This window comes from Sebastes umbrosus, chromosome 6 (assembly GCF_015220745.1).
Source record: "Sebastes umbrosus isolate fSebUmb1 chromosome 6, fSebUmb1.pri, whole genome shotgun sequence".
NCBI classification, from domain to species: domain Eukaryota; kingdom Metazoa; phylum Chordata; class Actinopteri; order Perciformes; family Sebastidae; genus Sebastes; species Sebastes umbrosus.
Genome location: NC_051274.1, coordinates 17106829 through 17130231, shown reverse-complemented (window position 1 = coordinate 17130231; position 23403 = coordinate 17106829). Strand labels below are relative to the sequence as shown.

Sequence of the window (23403 nt, the reverse complement as noted above, 5' to 3'; positions counted from 1 at the left end):
GATGAGATATTAGATGTTCTGTGTGTAATAAGATATTCAGGTGTGGTGTTTCACAACATCATTTGTTCAATGGCCCAGAGTAGACAGTGTTCAGTTATGGATGGTGTTTTCAGTCATTAGATGTGCTCATTTAGGCTGCAACATAATTAAAATAGTGCGAGTGCATCCAAGTTCACACTCGTTTGCATATCTGTCAGAATAAAAACAGGTGAGGAATAAATTAGATGTTATGTTTACTTGGGAGTGAATTGAGAAATAATGCTGCTTTCTCTAGAAGAATTTGAGGAATGGAGCTTTAGATAATGCAGCATCTCCGAGGCCATTCTGGTCATTCACTTAAATAGACCTCAAATCATGATCATCAAATCTATCTTAATGATTTCTAATTAGCATATAATGACAGGATGAGCAACCATCTCCAGTGGATGTGAACCTGAATGAGATTTATTTTGTCCCACCTCCACTCAGACTGTGAATGAGACAAAGATGTGAATGATGTTGTCTCTGGTGATTGATTGTCACTATTACAGCAATTCATCATCATCTGGTAAATCTCTGTCATGTACCTTTCGATTCTGTAATTACAAGTAGGACATTTTCCCCAGGGCGTCTTGTTGGACGTGTGTTTCAGCGAGGAGGAGGCTGGCGTTGTGACACGTTCACATTCTACCAAGAACAATGGTTATGAAATTTGATTTTGAGTAGCATTTAACCTTCAGAAAGTCATTTGTTTGATGAGCTATGAGAAAGAAAACTGCATCAACTTGCGTCGACCGCACCCAGGATATGAAACTCAGGGGGCAGGGGGACAAAACCTCATCTTATCTACAGAGCACAAAGCATGAACATGCCAGGAAACAGTTGCAACCACTTCCTTTGCAGTAATAGAGAAGTGTTCGCTTGCTTTCAGCATTTGTATGTTTGTGTTGCTGCATATATGATGGCTGACGGCAGCATGACACAACAGATTCTTACTATGATATGTATGGTAGGTATGTATGACCCATGGTTATCAAATGCATTTTTAACCAAGGATGAATGCTCCAAGTGGAAAATGAACCCAAACACTGAAATAAAATTGTTTGGATGGATGAAAAATTTAGACTTTGCTATTTAATACTACTGGTAATACAAAAAATGTACAGTTTGACCCGAGGGTGATGTCAGAGGAAAGGTGTATCTGCCGTACAGTGGTTGTAGAGGACACCTCAGATTCAGCTTGTCAGGCTCCGCTGTATACAGCCACACTTGCCTCACCTTTCATTAGTCTAAACTGTAATCAACTAAAAAGGTGATGATGTCAATCAGTGTTACTGCAGTCTTAACTTCTCAGCCTCCTTGGGCCGGTGGTTCTCAACCTTTCTGTATTATGACCCTTTAATGTGATACAAAGTTTTCTCATGTCACCACCTTACGGGTCCCATATGTCTATGTGTTGAGCTCTTCTCAGATTGCTTCCTTTTGATTGCTTTTAGAGGCCTGCAAAACTATCCAGTAGTATACAAAAAAACGAAACAAACAAAAACAAGATTCAAGAAAAGTCCGAAAAAATAACCAAAAATCAAAAAACTCTAGAACAGTTGTTCTCAGCCTGCGGGTCGGGACTGTTTATTACATTAGATCGCCTGTAGCAGTGATATAATTTGCCTCAAAATAGATTTTATTGAGTGTTTGTGAGAATCAAAGTGTGTCTGCAGATGAGTTTCTGAGGGGGATTTCTGGCGGGTCAGAGAGAAATGAAAAAGTCAAGAAACGCATCAAAAATCCACAGTACCAGGAGCACATTGGACAACGCCTAGGTGCTAGCTGTTCAAGCTAAACAAAACTGGGGGATCGCGACCGCCAACCTGCTTATTCTGGGGGGTCGTGACTTGAAAAGGTTGAGAACCACTGCTCTAGAAAATGCTAGTAATTGGAACTTGAGTTAAAGGTGCAGTGTGTAGGCTTTGGCGGCATCTAGTGGTGAGGTTGCAGATTGCAACCAACTAAAACTTCTCCTGTGTACCAAGCGTGTAGGAGAAGTATGTGAAAACAGGAATGGCTCCGTGAAAAACGGCTCATAAGGTAACAAAAACACAACAATTCTTATTTTCAGGTGATTATACACTAAAGAAAACATATTTATAAATATTATATTCCATTTCTGCCAATAGATCCCCCTAATTTTTACACACTGGTCCTTTAAGAATATTTCGTGAAACTATCCCTGCCTTACATTTGAAATGGGAAGTCGGAATTTCCAAGTTCCTAGTCGGAAATTTCAACTGGAACGTCCCCTGAAGTTGGATTTCCAACTCGGAAAGTCGGACGAACGTCACCAGCCCCGACCTCAAAATCCAAAAAAGGCTGCTCTGTGCATCAACAGTAATAAAACTGTAGTAAATACTGTTTATTAGCACTTCTGCCTTACTTTAGTCTCACTAAATCAGTCGTACACACAGTAGCCTACTATGTTACTTCTACCTGCGGACGTGTTGCTACGTTGTTTGTATGCACAAAATGTGACAAAATGTGACGTAATTCCCGGCTCCGACCTCCGATTTCTGAGGTAAATGGAACGCAGCATTAGTCCAAGATCAAAAATGAACTGTTTCCTTTTTCCTGTTTTGTTGATCATCTTTCAGCTTCTAATACTGACCTTGTAAATCCCCTGGGAGCTCCTGACCCCCTAAGATGGGAACCACTGCCCTAGGCTAAGGCTGTGCTTTGAGCTGAATGCTAACACGCTACTATTATCAGCCAAACAGCTACTCTTAGCATTAATCTCAGAGTACAGCTGAGGTTAATGGGTATTCAGTCATAGTTTTAGAGGTGTTGTTGGCACTACATAAAAAGTCAGGGTTCCTATGACTCATCCTCAAGGGACCAAGAACCGAATGTCATGTCTATCCATCAGTAGTTCTGTCACTCTGGACTAAAAGTGTTGGACCAACAGGCCAGTCAATCTGGACCGCTGGTGCTTGAGTGGCTAAAAAGAACTTAATAGAGTAGAAGAGAAGAGAAATTGGAGGCACTGGATGTGAAAGGCAGGTGGTAATAGGTTCTTCCTACTTTCCTCAAATAGATAGGTCAGCAGGGTGGTGCATTCAGAGATTTGGGAATGCAAAATGCAAATGTTTCTGGGCCACACAGATGCACACACACACACAAACAGCTGGTAAGAGGCTTACGCTCCAGCGGCATACGAAAGCTTTCCCATTAAAACCATTCCCCTCAGCTGTTGTGGGAGTGGTACAAGCCTCACAGAGTCGTGGACACAACCTGAAACCCTAAACAAATATAATCATGGGAGGTGTTCTGCTTTGCTTTGCTTTTACCCACAACTGTTCTGTAATACATTTCTAGCGACAATAACGGCTCGTCGGTTCAACAAACTATGCACTTTGTGCTCATTCAAAGAGGTCCGCGCCCTTGATGAATAGAGCCATTGAGGGAAGCCTTGGAGGTAAATTTTATATATTTACAGTTCCACTGTAACCTTGGTGGAGCTGTTACTGCAAACACACATAAAGAAGTGAAAGCAACAAAGAGAGGTGCGATGCGCGGTAAAAAGTAACTTCCTGCCACAAACTCAGGTTGTTAGCCTCAACTTTATTGTTGAGAAAAGAGCTGCTCGATATATTTTCAAAAGGAAATAGAAAGTCAAAGATTAGTTGGAAAGAAAAACACAGAGACTGGAGTTTTCTCGGAGAGGACTCTGGAGAGATGATGAAAGCTTATCTCAGCGTGGTCTCCGTCCTGCAGCAGACACAGTACCCACCCTGCTCCACTCTGTTACAGCATGTAAAATGACAGAAGGATGCAGTCAGCACTTTGCTCTCCAGCTCTACAGAGACACCAGCCTTCCAATTCATCATTTTGACACCCAGTGTTGACTCGCTAAATAAAGAAGTTACGGTTCACACAGCCTATCAATAGCTGTCCGCGCCTTTTTTTCCTGTAAATGTACATCAATAAGTTTATGTCTACAAGAACTGCAAAAACAAGGGTGATGACGACAAAGTGGAGACAAAACAGAGGGAGGGAGGATGAAACTGAATTAAATCAAGATGTAGAAAAATGGACAGCTTTTACACACACACACACACACACACACACACGCACACACACACACACACACACACACACACACACACACACACACACACACACATATCTGAGAGTTGAAATCAGCCATAACTCAAGAACCCAACCCTTTCAGTAAATCGGATATCCCTATAATTTATACTTTCCCTTTCTCAGTTTTGCATTGTCCTGTCTTTCGAGGGCTGCATAAATAAGTTTTGAAGTATCCAACCACTATACACTCTGCATACTATACATTGTTCAAACAAGCACGATATATACTGTACAGCTGTGGCTCCCTGGAGTCATTATCCTCTGACATGAGATAGAAAAAGCAGTAATGAGATGATGACCATGAAGGGATCGGCCTGTGTTCAGAGTTTCAGTGCTGTTCTCATGGTGACTGCTACAGTATACTGCTGCACACAGCAGTCAACGTGTGTACCTGACTTTATGTCCCACCATTGCTATATGGATCTGTTATTGTCCAGCAGTTTGAATCCATATTAAAACAGACAATTGCATGCCAACAAAAAAATTCACTGAGCCAAAGCAACTTAAAATTGCATGAAAAACAGTAAACAAGGAGGTGGAAAAACCTGAACTCTAAACTGAGAAATATTTTTCATTATCCATGCTAGTGGCATGACTCTAGGTGAAGGCAGTGTCTGTCTGTCAGTCAACCACTATTAGGTGGATTGCCATAAAATTTGGTGCACACATTCATTTCCCCCCAGGATGAAATGTAATCAATTTGATGATCCCCTAAAGTAACAGTGTGTATCATTTAGGGGGATCTAATAGCAGAAATGAAATATAATATTCATAACTATGTTTTCATTAGTGTATAATCACCTGAAACTAAGAATCATTGTGTTTTCGTTAGCTCCTAAAGTAGTTGTTCAGTTTTGCAATCTGCAGCTCACGTTACCGAAGTCTTAAGGGAGGGGTGAGAAGAGGGGTACTCAGTTGGTTGCTATCTGCAACCACACCACCAGCCATATCCTACACACTGCACCTTTAACTTTTAATGTAGCGCCACCATCGGGTCAAATTTTAGTTTTTGGAGAAACAATTTTGGAACAATATTCCCATCGGGTTTACTTTGTGTTTAGTGATAATTAGAAAAAATAAGCATGTATGTAAAACTATAGAATTGTCAAGGTGAACACACCTGCTAAACATCAGCTGATGTTAGCATTTATCTCAAAGCACCACTGTGCTTAAGTATAGCCTCACAGAGCCTCTAGCATGGCTGCAGACTCTTAGTCCTGTTTTTTAAATAAACATTGTTTTTGTTTTGTCCTCTGATATTACAGTGCAAAGTACAAAGAGAGTCAGGCAAAATACTGAATACCAAATTGTAGTGAAAACGAAGTGAAGTTAAAAGGAATGGAACTAAAACTACAGTATAGTATCCCTAGATGACACAAAAAAACTCATTTGCACACATACAATATACGCCACATGGTCATTAATCCTCTTACATCCCATCGGCTTATTAAATCAAATATCTGCTGGCAATATTTCATATGCTGTTTTGTGTGTTATATCAATACAAGATCAGTGGTGTCTGGAGTGAATGAGCATCAATTTATGCCTGTATGTGATTGGTCTTTCTCTCACTCTTTGAGAAAGTATAATATCTGTAGTGTGTGTTTTATAAAAAGACTAGGGTTGTCAAAGTTTTAACGCAAATTCGTTTTAACGCCACTAATTTCTTTAACACACTTAGCACACTGACAGCGTTGTTGCCTGTTGGGCTGCAAGTTTCTATTTGTCATTGTTTTGTGTTAATTGATTTCCAATAATACATGTATACATACAGTACAGTTGCGTAAAGCAAGCATATTTACCCACTCCCATGTTGATAAGAGTATTAAATACTTAACAAATCTCCCTTTAAGGTACATTTTGAACAGATAAAAATGTGTGATTGATTCCCAATTAATCATGGACAATCATGCGATTGATCACTATTAAATATTTTAATCGATTGACATACTAAAAAAGACAAACAGAAACATATCTGCACACAGTAACTCATGACACGTGAAGATCTTGTTGGACAGCGCGTACTGAATGAATCACATTGTCTGTTTATTGATGATATGCTTGACTGCTTTTCCACTGTGCACAATCCATGTTTAAAACACTCACTGTGGCTCACTTACAGTACGACAAGAATGAATCCTGGAGCATAAAAAGAGGGACAGGGGGCAGGATTTCAGAGCACGGTACATAAATATGATGAGTGAGTTTACATGCACAAAAAGATCCAAATGACAAGGTTTTTTTTGCTACTTTTGCTTAAAGGCTGGTGGCTGATAGGAGCAAGGGATGGGGGGCAAGGCAGAATTAACAGTTTTACAGTACAGTACTTGGTTTCCATCACATCACCAAAGGGGGAGAAAGCAGGCAGACGGTTGCTATGCTAAGAAAGAGAGAGAGAAGTATATGGAAATGATTTATTAAGCATGTGTGTACAAGTGGAGTTATTGAGGGACTGAACCTGCAGCACAGGGTCAGATTGAGGCCACTTGATCCCATTCTGGCTGTGTCCACTCATCTGGATGAGTCACAGACATGACAGAGTGGAAATGTGGTGGATCAAACTCAGATTAGAGGTCTCAGAGTCCAAGGACAATGACGGGAGGGAGTTATTACCTCTATAGATGAGAGAAGTATGAAGAGAGGGTCTGTAAGATGGGAGCTGACAGTGGGAGCATCAGGTGGCCAGCCACAAGCGTACACATCTCTGTGTCTTCTTAAGTTAAAATGTCTTTTTTTCTTGTTTTCTTACATCGCACTATAGTATACATACTGTACAATATATCCACTGAACTGCCCTTGTGTCCCCAGCAGGAGTGAAGAGAACAGAACAGAGGTTTCTTACACTAACGTTCAATACTTAATAAACACGGGAGGGGACTCGCACTCAAACATACATACTTTCGCACAAATGGAAAGACGGACACATAAGATTTAATGCTTCACAACACAGTCGCGTAATGTACAAGAAACTTCATCTTTTAAAAAAATCATACAGGAACCTTCTTCAGCTATATTACAAATAAAACATTTAGTCCTCTCCACCGTTTGAAAAACACTAAAATATCCGAACCACACATACATACATACAGTGGCGTTGGTGGCTTGATAGCAAAGTCCTTGTTATTCTGTGTGTTCAAGAGAGACAGGGAGATAAAAGAGAGACGTAGCTGTGTGGTCATGAGGAGAAGATTGAAGTGGCATAGGAAGGATTGAGTGGTCCTTTCAAAAGGGGGAAAAAACAAAAAGTGCCAAGGTAAAGTGAATTCAAGTAATGTGTGCTCTAAACACACGAGAAGGAGGGAGGGGGAGCGAGTCCTGTGGCTCCAACATGGCCGCTACTGTCTCTTCCTGTGTTCAGTCAGCCTCACGATGCGTCTGTGGGCGTTTCTCCACGGGTAGCTTTGGAGAGGACGTCCACCCACTTGGCCTGAAGTTCTACATCTTGGGCACTTAAGAGCACAGTTTGCTGGGCGTAACTGAGCCGGAACGCGTATTTGATGTCCGACTTCTCGCCTCCCGACGGCGGCAACACGCTCACTTCGAACCCAGGGAGAGGCACCATCCGCGCCCCCTTGGAGTCCTACGGAAATGAGCAAAATAGGTCAAACCAGAAGAAATCTGGTGGTGAGTTTCTCTTGAATAGAGAGGAAACATACTGTATATGCAGCAAGTGACAGCTTGTCTCTTCAGCTGGAGGAGAATATATCCCACCAGGCATGTATAATGCTCTCTCCCTTCCCCCTCTTTCTTTCTGTACAATCAGGAAATGCTTGTCCAACTCCCATTAATCCTAATCTTTGGAATGGCAGCTTTCTGCAGTGGGATTGGGATATTAGTCTTGGAAATGAAACCGGGTGAGGCTTTAACAGGCTCACTTCCCTTCTGTGCCATCCCCTATGAATGACAGAGAATCACAGTCTTTAGCAAAAAAGCCTTCCAAACATGATTGCTTTGAGGAATCGTGTAAACCACTAGTGAAATGCATCTCCTTTTGATGTTCTGAGCAGATTTACTGCTACAAACAGAGCCAAGATTTCAAGGAACGACTTTAAATCCAAAGAGTTGCTTCATGTGGTTGGTGCAAACTCGTCACACAGTGGAGCAGCGTCGCCGACAGCAGCAGCAGCAGCTATACCTGAGGTCAGACTCGGGACAACCAAATCCTCCTGGCCCAAATCTACAGAGCACAGACAGTGTGCAGACAACCTGGCGCAGGCAGGATTGGATAGATCGGACTTGCACATGCTCACTGATGTGCCCAGGCGCTATACTGTACATATGTCCTGCTTCGAAAGGAGGAAGCAGGCGGGACGTATAGAAAGGCCAGGTGTAGCAAGAGTTTATGACGCACACGGTTTATGTGGCCATGTGAGGGGAACTTGTGTGCAATGTTTATTGTCCCTTTATTTCTACAATGCTTACTTTAACAGGGGGAACACATGTTATATAATATATGTATTGTAAGTGATGACTATCGTAAGTAAAATAAATAAAGGGTAGATTATTTATACATAAAATATATAATCCCTAAATCTAATAAAAAAAAAAAAAAGGTGGGATATTTTGTAATGAACAGCTAGATCGTCATCCTATCTGCAGATGTGTGTGTGTGTTGACCTCGTACCTGTCCGCTGCTCTGCAGGTACAGCACCAGTGGCTCAGCCTTGGTGACAGCCACCCACATCTTGGACCAGCTCTTCCCTTTCTCCTGCACTTGAAGGTGGCCACATAGCAGGCAGTTGTCCCCCGTTAGAGATGTCTGTATCTAAAAAGATGATACGACAATATAGAAGTTTATATGTATATGTATATGTATATGTATATGTATATGTATATGTATGTATAAGAGGACAACCACTGTTATATCTGTATATATAAAACACCTAAGGTGTTATAAAATACTGTTTACTATTATCGATTTGGATAAGCTTGCAATTGAAATCCGTCTGAATCATATTTTGGGGATTTGAACTTGACGAGCAACTGACAGCGCAGATCTTCCGCTGTTCACCGTTACGTAACGACAATGTAGGACACAGTGAGATTTGTACATGGACAGGTGTTCAAGCTCCTGCTGCCTCTCGTCTAATCCCTGTATGGCCTACAGCTCCCTCATCTGGTCACTAATCTCACTGCAGATAGATGAGCTCTTTTGTCTCTTGTCACTGAGGCAAACCGCCTGAATGAACCGCCCGAATCCTAAACAATTTCTACAATATATATGAATAGTATGGTTGTCATCTTTTCAATATAACCAGAGTAGACTGTACTGTACATCCATCCACTAAAAGGAAATGTATAAAGAAATGTATAAAGAAAAGAATACAGAAATAAATAAGTTTAGGGAAATAAATAGGGGGGAAATGCAAAGGGAAAAATCCTGCAAGTACATAAATATATAAATAAATAGATACAATTTAATAACTAATAAATAAATCTAAAATAAAAAATAAATGCAAAAATAAATACATACATTTAAAAGTTAATACAAATAAATAAATAAAAGGGGAAATTAAATCGAAGAATAGATAGATAGGGGAAGTAATACAAAGATTAGAAAATTAAAACAGAAATATCAGTTTACGTCACGTTTTATCAAAAAAATGAATGCCTACATTTATTTTTAATATTATTTTTGTTTCATTTAATGGCATATTTATTTATTTATAGAGTCATTTATTTATTTTATTCTGGCAGGTTCTGTCCTCCATCCCCAACATCCCAGACAGACGGACAGACAGAGACACCTGAAGCCGCAGCTAGACTGTGGAGTCAGCGGAGACGACTGGTCATCCATAAGCTGAGATCTCATTATGATATTAGTCATCAAAGAGGGATTAGTTGATCTTTCAATGTGAGTCTGTGTTAATTCAGAAATGCACATGTACTGCATGTGTATAATGTGTGTTAATGTGTGTGTCCGCAATGATTTCAGACAACACAGTGACTTTAGTGTTCAAGAGAGAGAGTGGACTGGACTCAGTAAGTAAACTATTGTGTTTCCTTCTTTGTTGCCAGCAGTGCAGTCTGGCTGCTGAACCCTGGTTGACATTGACGGTTGGTTATACTGGGAAACGTGGTTCTAACTGAACTGGCATGAATCGAGGCAGAAAAATAAACTAGTATGCACATGCTGCTAAATGTGTGTGTGTTCTTGTTTTTGTTTGTGTCTTCACCTCAGGCACAGCTTTCCTTTTCTGTTCACTAACACCTCGAGTCTCAATGCTGAGGCTGGCTTCGAAACACTCCGGGCACACTCGGCTCGTTTTGTTGTCCAAGGTCTTTGAACACTTTGCACAGATGGCCTGCAGAAGGACAGAGAGAGAAAGAGACGGCATTGAGAAAGCTGCTCAGTTGCAAACAGTTAATTGTCCGAAAGATTTTTTCCACTTGTCCTTCCGACTTCTATCTCTCCATCCTTGCATTTTTACATCCTGCCAAACAATGCCCAAATGTCTTCTGTTCCATCTGTGCTCACCGCTGCGCAGGACTTGCAGTGGTGTTTGCGCTTTGTGAAGTTGAAGGTCTCGTTGCAGCCTTTACACGTTTGCTTCTCTTTCTCCTTTTTCCTGGAACTCTTCTGGAAAATGTAAAAAAACAAAAAACACACAGGAGTCATGTGTCAAGGTCTTCAGTCTGTTCGGTTTCAGCTCAACTGAAAGAATGTCTGACGGCTTCATTCTTTGTTTGTCTGGCTGCCTGTCTTTCATTTCTCCTTTCTATTAACAAAGACACAGACACAGTATCCCTCTCTTAAAGACAACTAAAATGGAGGTCAGACGGAGGTGTCCACAGGCTGTCAGATTGTTATTATAAATGCATTGTGGGATGAGGAGTTAAATTCATCTCCTTTTTTATACAGATAACAAGAGAGCCCTCTGTCTATTTGCAGCAGGCTGGTCAATGAGGACAAAACCTTTAATCATTTAAGCCCATTTATCAGCAAAACGTTCTTTTATTAAGAGCATGGTTACTCCAAAAAATGGACAGATGCACTGTTGCAGTTTTAAACTTTCTGTTTGACTTTAAAGCCTGTACACACCAGTGGTTAACCCGCACAGGCCTCTTCTCATCGTCTATCGCATATCGTCTTAGGTTTTGGATATCGTAATAGCATATGTGTTGTCTTTTCCTGTTTTTAAAGGCCACATTACAGTAAAGTGATGCACTTTTTCTGAACTTAAAAGACTGTTTTAGCTGTTCTATTATTTGTATTTTACACTTAGTCATTATATCCACATTACTGATTATTATTTACTAAAAAAAAAGTAAATTAAAGTGTAAATATTTTGTAAAAGCACCAATAGGCAACCCTACAATATCAATATTGAGGTATTTGGTCAAAAATATTGTGATATTTGATTTTTTCCTTGTTGCCCAGCCCTAATATAAACAAACAATATTTCCTGAGAAAGAAGTCAATCCCACCCGCTCTCTCAAACTGGCTAGACATCGGAGAGCCTCGCCGTTTTGTGTGTGTCAAAGTTTAGGCGAGTCAAATTCGTGTCTGTGCTCGATTGGCATCTCCCTCCCTCTTTTGTTAGTTTTATTGCGCGTTAAGGCGGGACAACTTATAATACACAGACTTGACGTCACATAATAGACCTTTTTCACAGCCGTCATTTTGACGAACACAGGTGTAATTGATGACATTAAAAATGGCCGCATTCCATTTCGATGAGCTTGTTCTTGGGTGGTGGTATTGTGCATGCTGACTCACTGTCATGGCTTACTAGGACACTTAATACCACTTAAGAGCCATCGTTAACTAAATTAGTTCCACCTGTGTTTTTCCTACTATGACACGTCAAAATGTCTGCTATGAAAAAGGTCTATTACCAGGACAGCTCTGCCCAACTCCACCCTGAGCAGAGGTCTAAGCAGCCGGGAGGATTGAAAACACCTGTCCTTTAAAACCATCATCAGGAGCAGGTAGAGTTACCAGGAATTAACAGCTAATTTATACCAGGTGTGCTAGCTGATTGCATCAGTTAGGATGATGATTAATACCACATATATGTACATCAACACAAATCAAACATCAAATCTCAACATCATGTCAACAACTTTAGTTCTTTAGAAGCTTTTGGATCTGTTCAAGGAAGATGTATATCTGCTAATAACATGTCTATCTTCTCTTTTCTCTATCATACAAACAGCAGTGTGGGCTTCATCAGACTGATGCAACTGAGCAATCAGCTGGCACACCTGCTACACCTTTACCTTTAGCTTTAAAACCAAAGCTTGGAACTGCAATACCTTTGTCCTATTTTGGAGTAACTCTACTTTACTTAAGAGTTGTTGTTTTCCCACTGCAATAAGACACTAACCCTGCCCGAAGGCTTCACGTTCAACATGTGGCAATTTGTTTGTGGTAATTTAATTAACTGCAAATTAGTTTGGTGCTGTGTGCACAGTTAAAGTACATAAACCAATAGGCACCTGAAGGCAACATCTGCATGATTACATAATCTTGAGACGCCATCTTTTAGAGTTAAAAATCTAGTTTTAAAGAAGTTTATTATTTCTGCATTTACATGGTGCATATTCCTGAATAAATTAGTGCTTAATCAAGTTACAAGCTTGTTACTAATGACTAACTAATACACACACAATACACAGATAATACACAGACAATGGGAGAAATGGGGCAGACAATAGGGGCCCATAACTAATTACTGCACTGGATTAACCCGGACCTGCTGCAGAGACGGTGTTCACTTGTTTATAGTAATTTATAATCTAATAACACACTGTGTAAATGAGTACTCATCCAAGCACAACCATATAAAGTATATATACTAGTATCTTACCCTTTCATGCAGTTTTTCACCATCTGAGTCAACGGATGCGTTGCACCAGGGACCCTGAGGAGAAGTAAAAACACATTTAGCACCAGCAGCTCCAGCCTGATGTCATACATCATCCCCACCACTAGGTGTCAGTGTAGACCCTCTGAATCAAGTCCTCTGGCTTGTGTCACGTTACGTTTGGCCAGCGTCCAGCTCCAGCCGGCCCAAAGTGGGTCAAAGCAGATCCATAAGAGTTTTGTATACACTTTGACTTGGGCCTTCCCTATTAGGTCATGAGAGAGTTCTGGGAGAGGAGACTCACAGACGCTACGTGTGCAACTGTCAGGGATGGAAAGACAGAGCTTCTTTATGTGTGTGTATGATACTACCACATCCGTAGATGGGAGAGCTGTTCAGGCAGACAAAGACCAGACTATGACAAACTTGTTTGGTGTACCACTCGTCTCCCGTGATTCATTGCACAGGATGACCCACTAATTGACTGATCAATGAGCTGATTGATTAAGGGAGAGTGAGACTGACCGGTGACTCAGGGGGGTGGTCATCTTCCCGGGAGAAGGAACTGTTGAAAGCTTTATTGAATGTCTCGCTGTTTTGTTTGTGCCGTTCGATAGTGGCCTGGATCACCTGAGAGTCAGAAGAGATTTAGAGGACAGAGGAGGAAGGATGGAAAGTGAGGGAAAAAGAAAAAAGAAGGGATAGATTATCAATCAGACACATTGAATGCATTTATTCTCACTATGCTATGCTAAATTGCAGGATTACAGCGTGATGTAAAAGTGTCTGATCTGATTTAATGTATCATACATTCTGTTACTTGTAGGAAGTGAAAAAATAAGATTTAGGGAGGTAGAAAGCCAACTTTCCTTTCCATGTCTGATTGGGGAGCAAAGACAGCGTGTGTGGCGTGCTGTCTGGCCAGACCATGCGCCAAACGAATGACATCACAGCTCCAAAAGCATCATGGTCCTACTGAGCCTCACAGCCAGTGTCTCACTCCAAGATCTTTTAAGTTTACATTCCACTGTCTTTTCTGAATGATCCCTCTATTCATCTCATCCCGTCTCTCATGCTTACACACAGACTGAAAACAAACCTCCCAAACCTCCTCTGTAACACTCCCACCCCCTCTTCCAACACGCAAAATGTTTTAATCAGCTTTACTGTGCTGTAATGGGCTAAATGAGCAATAATGAGGGGCTTTATTTTCGAATATAATTTCCAAACATACTGAATGAGTGTGGGGAGGAAATCTTTGCTAATTCTATTCTCTAATAACGCAGAACTAACAAAGGCACGGGTCCAAAATGCTGCATGTGTGCACAAGAGACCGTGTGCATAATGTGCGTGGGTGTACTACTATATCTATACGAGCATGTGTGTGATCCTTGCCTGAATCCAATCTTCTTTCTCCTCAGCTGTCCTGTAAAGCAAATAAAAGATCATGAGATTAGATTTATCTTAACAAAAAAAAACACAGACATCACAATGAAATGGCTTGGACTATTCAAATATTCACCTCAAACAATGCAAGAAGACATTATGAAATAAATAATCATAATCCGAACAAGCTTAGTTTACTTGCTAGGTAGGTAGCACGTGCAGCTTTATGAAAGTAAAAGAATGGATTGGTTACTGTGTCTGTCCATTTACAGAAACTAATTGGCTAATTGTGTGTCAAATCTCCCTTTAAGGTGCATTTTGAACAATTAAAAAATGTGTGATTAATTTGCGATTAATCGGGATTAAATATTTTAATCAATTGACAGCCCTACTTATTTATTATTATTATTATTTATTTAATACTGAACACTTTTGGGCTTCCATAGGAATCAACTGCATTTTAAACAGAAACAGCACATTTTCAAATGGCGGGGGATTCAGATGTCTTTACCTTGCTTGCAGCTCCAGTGAACGCTGCTTGCCATTGATGGCAAACGTGTGAGGAAGGTTCTGCTTCACTTTCTCCTGCACCTGAGGTCAAGAAACAGAGGAAATTGGATTTGAAGCCACCAGAATAAGTAAAAGGCTAGAGGAGAAGAAAACAAAAGACATCTAACAGAATGAGAAAGCGGAGCTGCACCTCCATGCCAGCGATGTCGATCCTCTCTCTGACACTGAACTTCTGTCCCATCAGTCTGAGTTTAGGCACGCAGTATAGCACCATATTGTTGAACTAGATCAGAGACAGATGATGCAGTTAATGAGAAGTACAGATAACAAGGCTCACATATACAAAAATCCTCCAGCAGTCTGACATTTCTCTAATTTAATACTTGAGTCCTCTCACCAAGTAGAGGTATCGGTCTTGTGCTGTTCCATTTTTGGCTGACATCTTCTTGATATGTCCTTCTTTGATGAGCTCATTGGCTGGGTTAATCATGTCCTCCTCTCCTCCGAGCCTCTCGTAAACCTCCAGCAGCTTGTGCATCTTCTCCTGAAAACACAAGACAACAGGAGGGTGAGGAAAGCAGAGGTAGAAAAGACAAGAAGACACTTGAGAGTGGGACGACAGATGGAGCTATAAGCCACACTTCCACCAGAGGGAGTTATTTTGTTATCAGGTAAGACTCTCATTCATTCATGGGTCTTCCAGCAAGGCAGGAAAGCAGGTATTATATTCCCTTATTGATTCATAAACACATTTAAGTTGTTTTTAAGGATGTAAGAAATATGAGTAAGATGGCCAGACAGAGGAAAGAGATGAAGAGGATGAAATAGTCAGGCTTCCGCAAGCTGTGAAACTCGAGGCAGGAAACGGCAACTTCCTGTCTGTACTAATTCAACTTGTTCACTCCCTCAGACGAACACTTGCAATGTTGCTGTACAGCATCATCAACTCTTTGAGTAATTGAGTAACACATTAGCTGTTTTTCATAAAGTTCAATGAGACTGAAACAAAAGAGTTTAGAAAGAGATGACGACAAAAAGAAAGAACAGAAGAGTGAAGCTTACTGTAGTGTTGAGTCAAAAGTCTTACCATTTTCCTGATTGCTGCATTGGAATGGTTTGCTGCTGTAGAGATGAGCTCCACTGCCTCTGTAACAAGCATTCACATAGACAAATGTAAGCATGTTAGCAAAAAAATACAGAATTAACAACGATAAGATCATGTTTGAGTAAAACTGAATCAAACTGCAGATATAAATCAATCTCTCTCTCTTTTAACCACAAAAATAATGTGTCTGTTGCGCACTAAAAAATAAGAAGATGTCACACTAGCTATATTATATAAATGTAACAGGATCAAAGGCTTAACATGCACTGTCTTAACATTAAACACACTGCCTGCATTAGGCTGGCTTTTAGCCAGCGGAGAGCCTTGCAAGCACCTGAGTCAGCCATCTTAATCATGGACTACATAAACAGAAGAGACACACAGCCGAGGGAAATGAGGCCAAAACAACTGTGATGAACTGCTTTTCAACTCGAGTGGAGGAGAGAAATCCCCCTCCACAGACTCCAAACAACACCGTGTGGTGAGGTTAATGCTCAGGTAAATGGAAACACGGATGTGGGAGGACATCAGATCATGTAAAATGGAATTTTTTGGCATTAAGAGTGACGCATCGACGTGAAGTGTGTAATCTGTCTGTAACAGGCAGCAGATGAAACTACACACAGAGCGTCAACTGTGTAACAAGAGACACTGGAGCTGCTGGATGTCCTGCCATGATCTCCATGATAGATTAAATGATCCTGTTATCCTAATGAGGGCATTGTTGTCTCCACACAACAGATGAACTGTTTATCTTAAAGAAGAACAATTCATTTTGTTCTCTCATCACATCGATTCTTGTTGGTGTATGATGTGACTTTTGCTCGCTTGTGCAAGTCTCCTTGGATTTGAAAGGTCAGTTAGAGGAAGCCGTGAGTCAGCTTTACAGTCTATGTTTCCGACAGGGAACTGAAGATGTTATCTATACTCTTGCCAAAGCAACCAGACTCCATAGAAAAAACAGTCATTTTTACCACGCAGAACACAGAAGTTGTGAGTCTACCGCTGCCTCAATCGGTTAGTTTGTTTGTGTTATTGTGTGACTTTGGTTAGTTGGGATTCACCAAAGTCACACAATAACACAAGTAACCGATCGAGGCAGTGGTAGTCCAGCATCCTCCTGTAAAATTACAGTTTTTTTTCCAATGGGGTCTGGATGCTTTGGTGAGAACATAGATGGATACAACGGTTTCAGTTCCCCGTCGCAAAGGGCTGTCTGACGGCAAGGTAAAGCAGTGAAAATATTCTAAATATAGTGTACATTTAAAATTATATTGATTTTTTGGGTTGGGCCTTTCTTTTAGGTGGCTAAAATACGTTTTGCTGCCGGCCCCGTCCACAGCAGTACATTGCTTTGCTTCCGTGCGGTAACTCCTGTCTGCTTCTCTCAAGCTGGGGGCGACCTGACCGTCGGCTACTGTAGGTAACACACTGACTATGGATAAGTACCTCATACAAACCCACTTCAAAACACCCAAACTATCTCTTTAAGCCAGATTCTGTGGGCTCCTCATCCGTGATGAAGAAGCCAAGACATATTTTGTTTGTTGCAATTTTAAGAAAGTAAGTTTCTGAAATCAAATCTAATCTCTATCTAATCTGGAACATGTGACATATTAACTTCTATTGTTTATAGGTGTGTAATGACATTGTCTAATGTAGTACGATGCACAAATCCGAAAATGTGATGATAAACGTCACGGACAATCATGGAAACAATGAATCATGGTATCATGTAGGCTAAATCTTATCTCAACTAGCTCCTTATCAGTTTCACTCATTTTCCTCCAGAGCCGCTACTTTTTACTCCTCCTCCTCTTCCTGCTCTTCTACAGTTACAGAGCCACTTAACTCAGGATGAACACAAATGTTCATCTGTGCATTATCAACTCCAGTAGACGTGTCTTTGCTTCACCTGCGCTTTCTGGAATGTGAATCTGCATCGCTTCACCTACTTTCAGTTCTTTTAATTGACCTTTTTGTGTTCGTGCCACCTCTAATTATTGTCTCACTTTGGCAGCACACTCCTTTGCAATGGAAATCTTGTCAAACCAAGTTCAGACATTTGCTCCTTATCTTAATGAGGACTCTGTCATCTAGACATTGCTTATTCTTGTATTTAGGTTAGATAATGATTGACAAGATAATAGTTTTACAAGTCAATCATTCAACCAAATTGTTTTTGACAGATATGGTAACATGATATACATGACACCTACGCGTCATTCCTGTGGCACAGGTGAAGCAGAGGTAAAAACAGTTTGACAGGAAGACAGAAAACTGTTACTGGAAGAGTTCTCAGTCGTGACCGAGCAGTAAAAAACAGTGGGTATAATGTCTCACTCTCTGCGTCTTTTCGGTCAAGAGCGTCATCAGGCAGCTTCTTCAGGTAGTCTTTGAGCAACAGCTCATAGCGAGGAATCCTTTGGACCGGCTCCAGCATGTGGTGCTGCAACGTCAGGTTCCCACACACATCCTGTTTCTGTAAGGTTCAAACACAAAACAAAGATTTCAACTGATTGAAAAAATCTACTTCTAAAACCGGTTACGTATCAGAGAATACTCGTAATAAACAATGGTTAGATACATATGACAGGATTTTTTTTCCAGTACAGGCAGTTGTGCATGACAAAATTGAAAAATGGTTAAAAAAAAGCTTTGAAATCTACTGCTAATTAATGGACAAGGTATCCAATACGGAGACACCTACCTGTATATTGTGGACAGTACTCTTGAACACCGAAGACCGCTGTGTCCAGACGCTGACCAGTTCCATGGCTCGGTCAAAGTTCTTCACATATTCTCCGTACATCTTCATGAACGGAGCCAGTTTCTGGAGAATGTCTCCAATACGAGGCTTGGAGTCCCTAGAGACAACCCGAACAACAAACGGATTAATACAGTACAAGCAGGGTGTGATTTGCTGGGTGGATGGGGGGAGGGGTCTATTTTTTATATTGTCTCATATGAACCTTGGCGGGTTGAATGTACATCGGTAGATCCTCGCTCGTCTCCTGTATGAAATGGCTGTATCCTCACTGTCCTGCATTATTATAAACTATAGTAACCTGGTAATGGGTCAGCCATACACTCCCTCTTCCTCTTCTCACAATTCTCATGCTTTAGCTCTGTGTTGCTGACTGTGGCTGCTTCGACATACAGTATATTAATGTTCAAGTTTGCTTTTCTAAAATATATAGATGCAAACGCTACGAGTTACAGCTGAGGAGATACAATCCTCAAAACCTGTTTCCAACTTGGTGAAGTGAGGTTGGTTATAAAAGGTTTGCTTTAGCTGATTCAATTACATCTTTTCTCCTGACAATTCACAACCACAGGTTTACATGTTGAACAAGGGTTACACATCACCACAGATATAAGACAGGAAGCGTTGATGTTAATCTTTCTCCCTGAGGTGCACTTTTCTGACTGGTTGTGTGGTTGAGTGTACCAGTTTTGAAGTCTTTCTATCAGAGCCAATTCACTTTAATGAGTTCCAGAAAATAATGTGGGGAACCATCATGTGACAGGTGATTTCCCTAAACACATCTCTCTAGAGAAGTCATTATCTACCAAGGGTGGCTGATGTTGGCACAATAACACACTCGGGGCAAATTTAATGCTTACCGTGAAAAAAAAATACTCTGACACACAAAAAAACACACAACCTGGCAACCCGACACCACTGAAAACCTGACAATAATGCCCTCCACTGCCGTCCAGCTGTCGGAGTATTACAGCCAACACCAACTGCCTAACCGACCACAAACGGAGCCGAACCATCTTTACAATGACGTCACACTGATGCTGTTTGGAAAGCCGTTGAGCTGCCGGGTGTTTATTCCTCACCATTCTCCAGTGATGCGTGTCTTGAGCTCAGGCAACAGGAACTTGTCATGGAAGCAGTAGATGGAGGAGATGTTGGAGAAGATCCCTGTAATCACATCCTGAGGGATTCCAGCCTCTGTGAGCTTAGTGCAAAATACCTGCAGAGAAAAAAGACACACATATCTATACAAACACTCGTGCAACGGTTTCCAAAAAAAACAAATCTGGCTCCTATTCATGGAGCAGGCATGTAAACATGGACACAGAAGTTTCCATGTTGTTGTTTATCCACATAAACATCCATTTTCTCCAGCTTTCGCTTCTTAACTGTGACCAGCAGCAATGGGACACGCCTATAAGCTATAAACTTGACGGATAAATCACTTTGAGTTTAGTTTTGATCGTAAAACAACAGTTGACATTTATAATTGACATGTTAAAAAATGTTTGCGTGACCAACAGTCTAAAACCGAAAGATATGCAACTTACAATGATATAAAAAGCAGCAAATTGTGCTTGATAAATTACTTTAAGGGGCACTAATCAGTGGTGTAATGTAACGTACTTAAGTATTTTTTGGGATTATCTATACTTTACTTGAGTTTTTATATTTCTGTCAACTTTCACTTTTTTTCTCCACTACATTTCCTAAATAAAATGTATACTTTTACTCCGATACTTTTCCCCTAAGCATCTTTGTTACTTCGTTACTATTACAAGCAAGCATCTTTGGTGAATCAGTGGTCCTAGCTTGCAAGTCAGATCATTCACGTGACGGGCAAGTGCAAACCAAGTGCTCTCAAAGCCGTAGTTAAGTTTTGATTTCTGCTTAAGTCCAGGCAGGCTGTGACTACGAGAGAAGGTAAAAAACAGAATTTTGCTCTTTAAATCCTTTAAATTGTGGAGACCTCGTTTTTCTTAAAGTGTAATGTAACTTCCATTTTTTGAGGTGGTGTGCATGTAAAGAGGAACAATAAGGGCACGGTGACACATGCACGAATGCAAGCGAGTGACCATCAACTGCTGAGGTGATTTTCGAACTGAAAGTTCACCAAAGTGATCTGCATTTTGAAAGAAAAGATGCACATTTGGTTCACAACGGGAAGCAAATGTTTTTTGCACAGTCGCTCGCATAGAATGGAAGTAAACGGGAGGTGAATATCAATTTTGCGCATGTGTTACCGCCCTATACTGTAAACTTCATAAATCTCAAAATTCTCTCAAAAAAGAGCATTTACTTTTAATTTTACTTTCAATACTTACGTATATTCAATATCAGACAATTACTTTTGATACTGAAGTACAGTAAATATCAAACTCTTTAAGACTTTTACTGAGGTAATATTCTAACACTTGACTTTAACTTCTTCTAAAGTCATTTTCTGGTTAGATATCTGTACTTTTATAGTGTGGCTTTCAGGTACTTCATCCACCACTGGCACTAATACAGTTGTATCATGTCCTTTGTGGCTCTGGAGGAGCATTGTCAAGTTCGAGAAAATAACCCTGATGATGTCATAGTGATGTCATGAGGGTTATCTCAGCTTGGAGACAAATTTGTAACGGAAAACCTGCGTGTTAAAAACTGGAGATGCGTTGCTTGAAAGGCAGGGAGGATCTAATGAAGGAGTCTATGGGTTTGGTTGCATTATGGGAAATGTAGGAACCAATGTTTTTGGAGATTGAGGTCAGGATATCTCAGCCTTTGTGAGTCTCACAACGTTATGGAAGTGCAATACTAACTCATTTAAGTTATTAATCGATTATCAGAACTGTTAGTGATTCATTTTCTGTCAATGGGCTGGTAGAATTAATCCAGCAATTATTTCAGCACTATTACCATTTAATGTCAGCAGGGAATGAAATCTAATCTGGCAGAAGCACTCTGCTCAGGTTCAGTTAATGGAAATGATGCATCATTATAACATAACATACAGTAACCCCTGTGATACAGTGCTTCACCTATCACTTCCATCATCTGGTGCTTCTTCCCTGCCAGTCACAGCAAAGAACTGACACAATCGTTTCATGCGAAAGTGCCGTGACAAAAACAGGAAGCTATCTGTGAGAGTTCTCTGCCCTCAGTAGCAAATACACCGTGTCTGTTCTGTAATAGTGTGGCTGTGCATCTCTGTACCACATGAACTGAACATTGAGGAAGAAGACTCAACCACTGCGAGTAAATTCCCATCACAAACGTGAGAGAACACAAATAGAGGTCAAAATTAGGCTGAAAAATATATAACCCATTTATAAAAAGCAGAGATGATCAAACAAAAGAGCCAACAGAGCAGAGTGCAGGATCAGGTCATGACTTGTGAGAGTAAAGAAGATGGAAAGCTTGGTTTAAAGCACAATGAAAAGAGTTTATATGTGATGGCAATTAGGCATACATGCTCATGAGTCAATTTTTGTAAGTCCAAGTCAAGTCTCAAGTGTTTGAGCTAGAGTCTCTTATGGTTGTAATGAACATTTTATCATCTGCTGCATGCCATCCGGTCTGCTTAGATCACAGCATAGCTATATCTAAGGAATTAAAAGCATGTACTCTATCATCACTCCTTTGTGTATTAAAAAAACTTTAAAACGTTTTAGTTGTTTGGTATATGATCAGTTTTAACAGGTTATTGCAATGCAATATGGAAAAACACACACAATGAAAACGTTCCTGTCAAGTAAATAACTGTATTTTGCCCTTAAAAATGGATATAGACTAACATTACTCAGGGTAACAGGAACATATTGCTAACATTATTGTTGTTAATTAGATCAAACAAGGAATTTGAATATGTCAATTTTGGAAAATTATCATGGGCATTAGTGACTATTTCCTGGTATTTGATCAGGTATCGGAGACAATGGGGCCGTTCTAATCAATTCAATTCTATGTTTATATACTATAAACTACTACATACTGTAATTTGAATTCCTGTTTAAGTTTTGACTAATTTGTTGCTGCATTAAAAAGGTTTACACCTGAATTGTAATTCCTGATAATTTTGAAGGTTTTTTCCAAGTCGCTGATGCATGATTTATTATTTTATTAATAAATAACAATACAGTAAATGTATATCTATGTATTTATTTATTTATTTGTCAGGAAAGCAATGTTTAAATCAAGCCTGATGTTGCCTTGCACATAAAAGAATGATCCCAGTCACGTCCACAAAGAGAGGCACACATCTTATTAATTAAACACTAGTATTGGATCGGTACTCGATATCGGGACTGAAAAAGTTGGATTTGCGCATCTCTACACCAAGAGACTAATGGATTAATCGAGAAAATAATCTTGTGAATCAGAGCCTTGATAGAAGTTTAGCTCAGTGCTAAACATGGAGGCTACAATGATTAGCTAAATTGTCTTGAATGGCTGTCACCACAATTTAATCTCACATCCTTTTTTCAGTAGCGATTAATACATAAGAGTAAAAGAATCGGAGAAGTGCTGCTTAAAACTCTACTATAATGTGTGTATATTGTTTATAGTGCTATTCTTAAAATGTATGGTGCAGAATTATCCTTCAGTGACATCAAAACAGTTAAATCTGGGCATCATGATCGAGCCCAAACTGTGTTTTTAAAGAGCTTTCTAATTATAAATCCAGCTATGAGTCAGGAAACGCATCTTTAATCCACAGGATT

The 23403-nt window shown here is 40.3% G+C and overlaps 1 protein-coding gene across 1 annotated transcript in view; it reads right to left on the bottom strand.

Moving 5' to 3' along the window:
• Positions 1–6124: 6124 nt before the first annotated feature.
• The window catches only part of fgd (faciogenital dysplasia), a 69285-nt gene continuing 52006 nt past the window's right edge, over positions 6125–23403 (bottom strand). Inside the window, 15 exon segments of the mRNA XM_037772304.1 lie at positions 6125–7486; positions 7489–7699; positions 8744–8884; positions 10296–10424; positions 10598–10699; positions 12933–12986; positions 13455–13559; positions 14325–14355; positions 14827–14906; positions 15016–15108; positions 15223–15369; positions 15913–15971; positions 18274–18412; positions 18641–18797; positions 19780–19916. Coding sequence (XP_037628232.1) covers positions 7455–7486; positions 7489–7699; positions 8744–8884; positions 10296–10424; positions 10598–10699; positions 12933–12986; positions 13455–13559; positions 14325–14355; positions 14827–14906; positions 15016–15108; positions 15223–15369; positions 15913–15971; positions 18274–18412; positions 18641–18797; positions 19780–19916 — 1617 coding nt within the window. The 3' untranslated portion in view covers positions 6125–7454.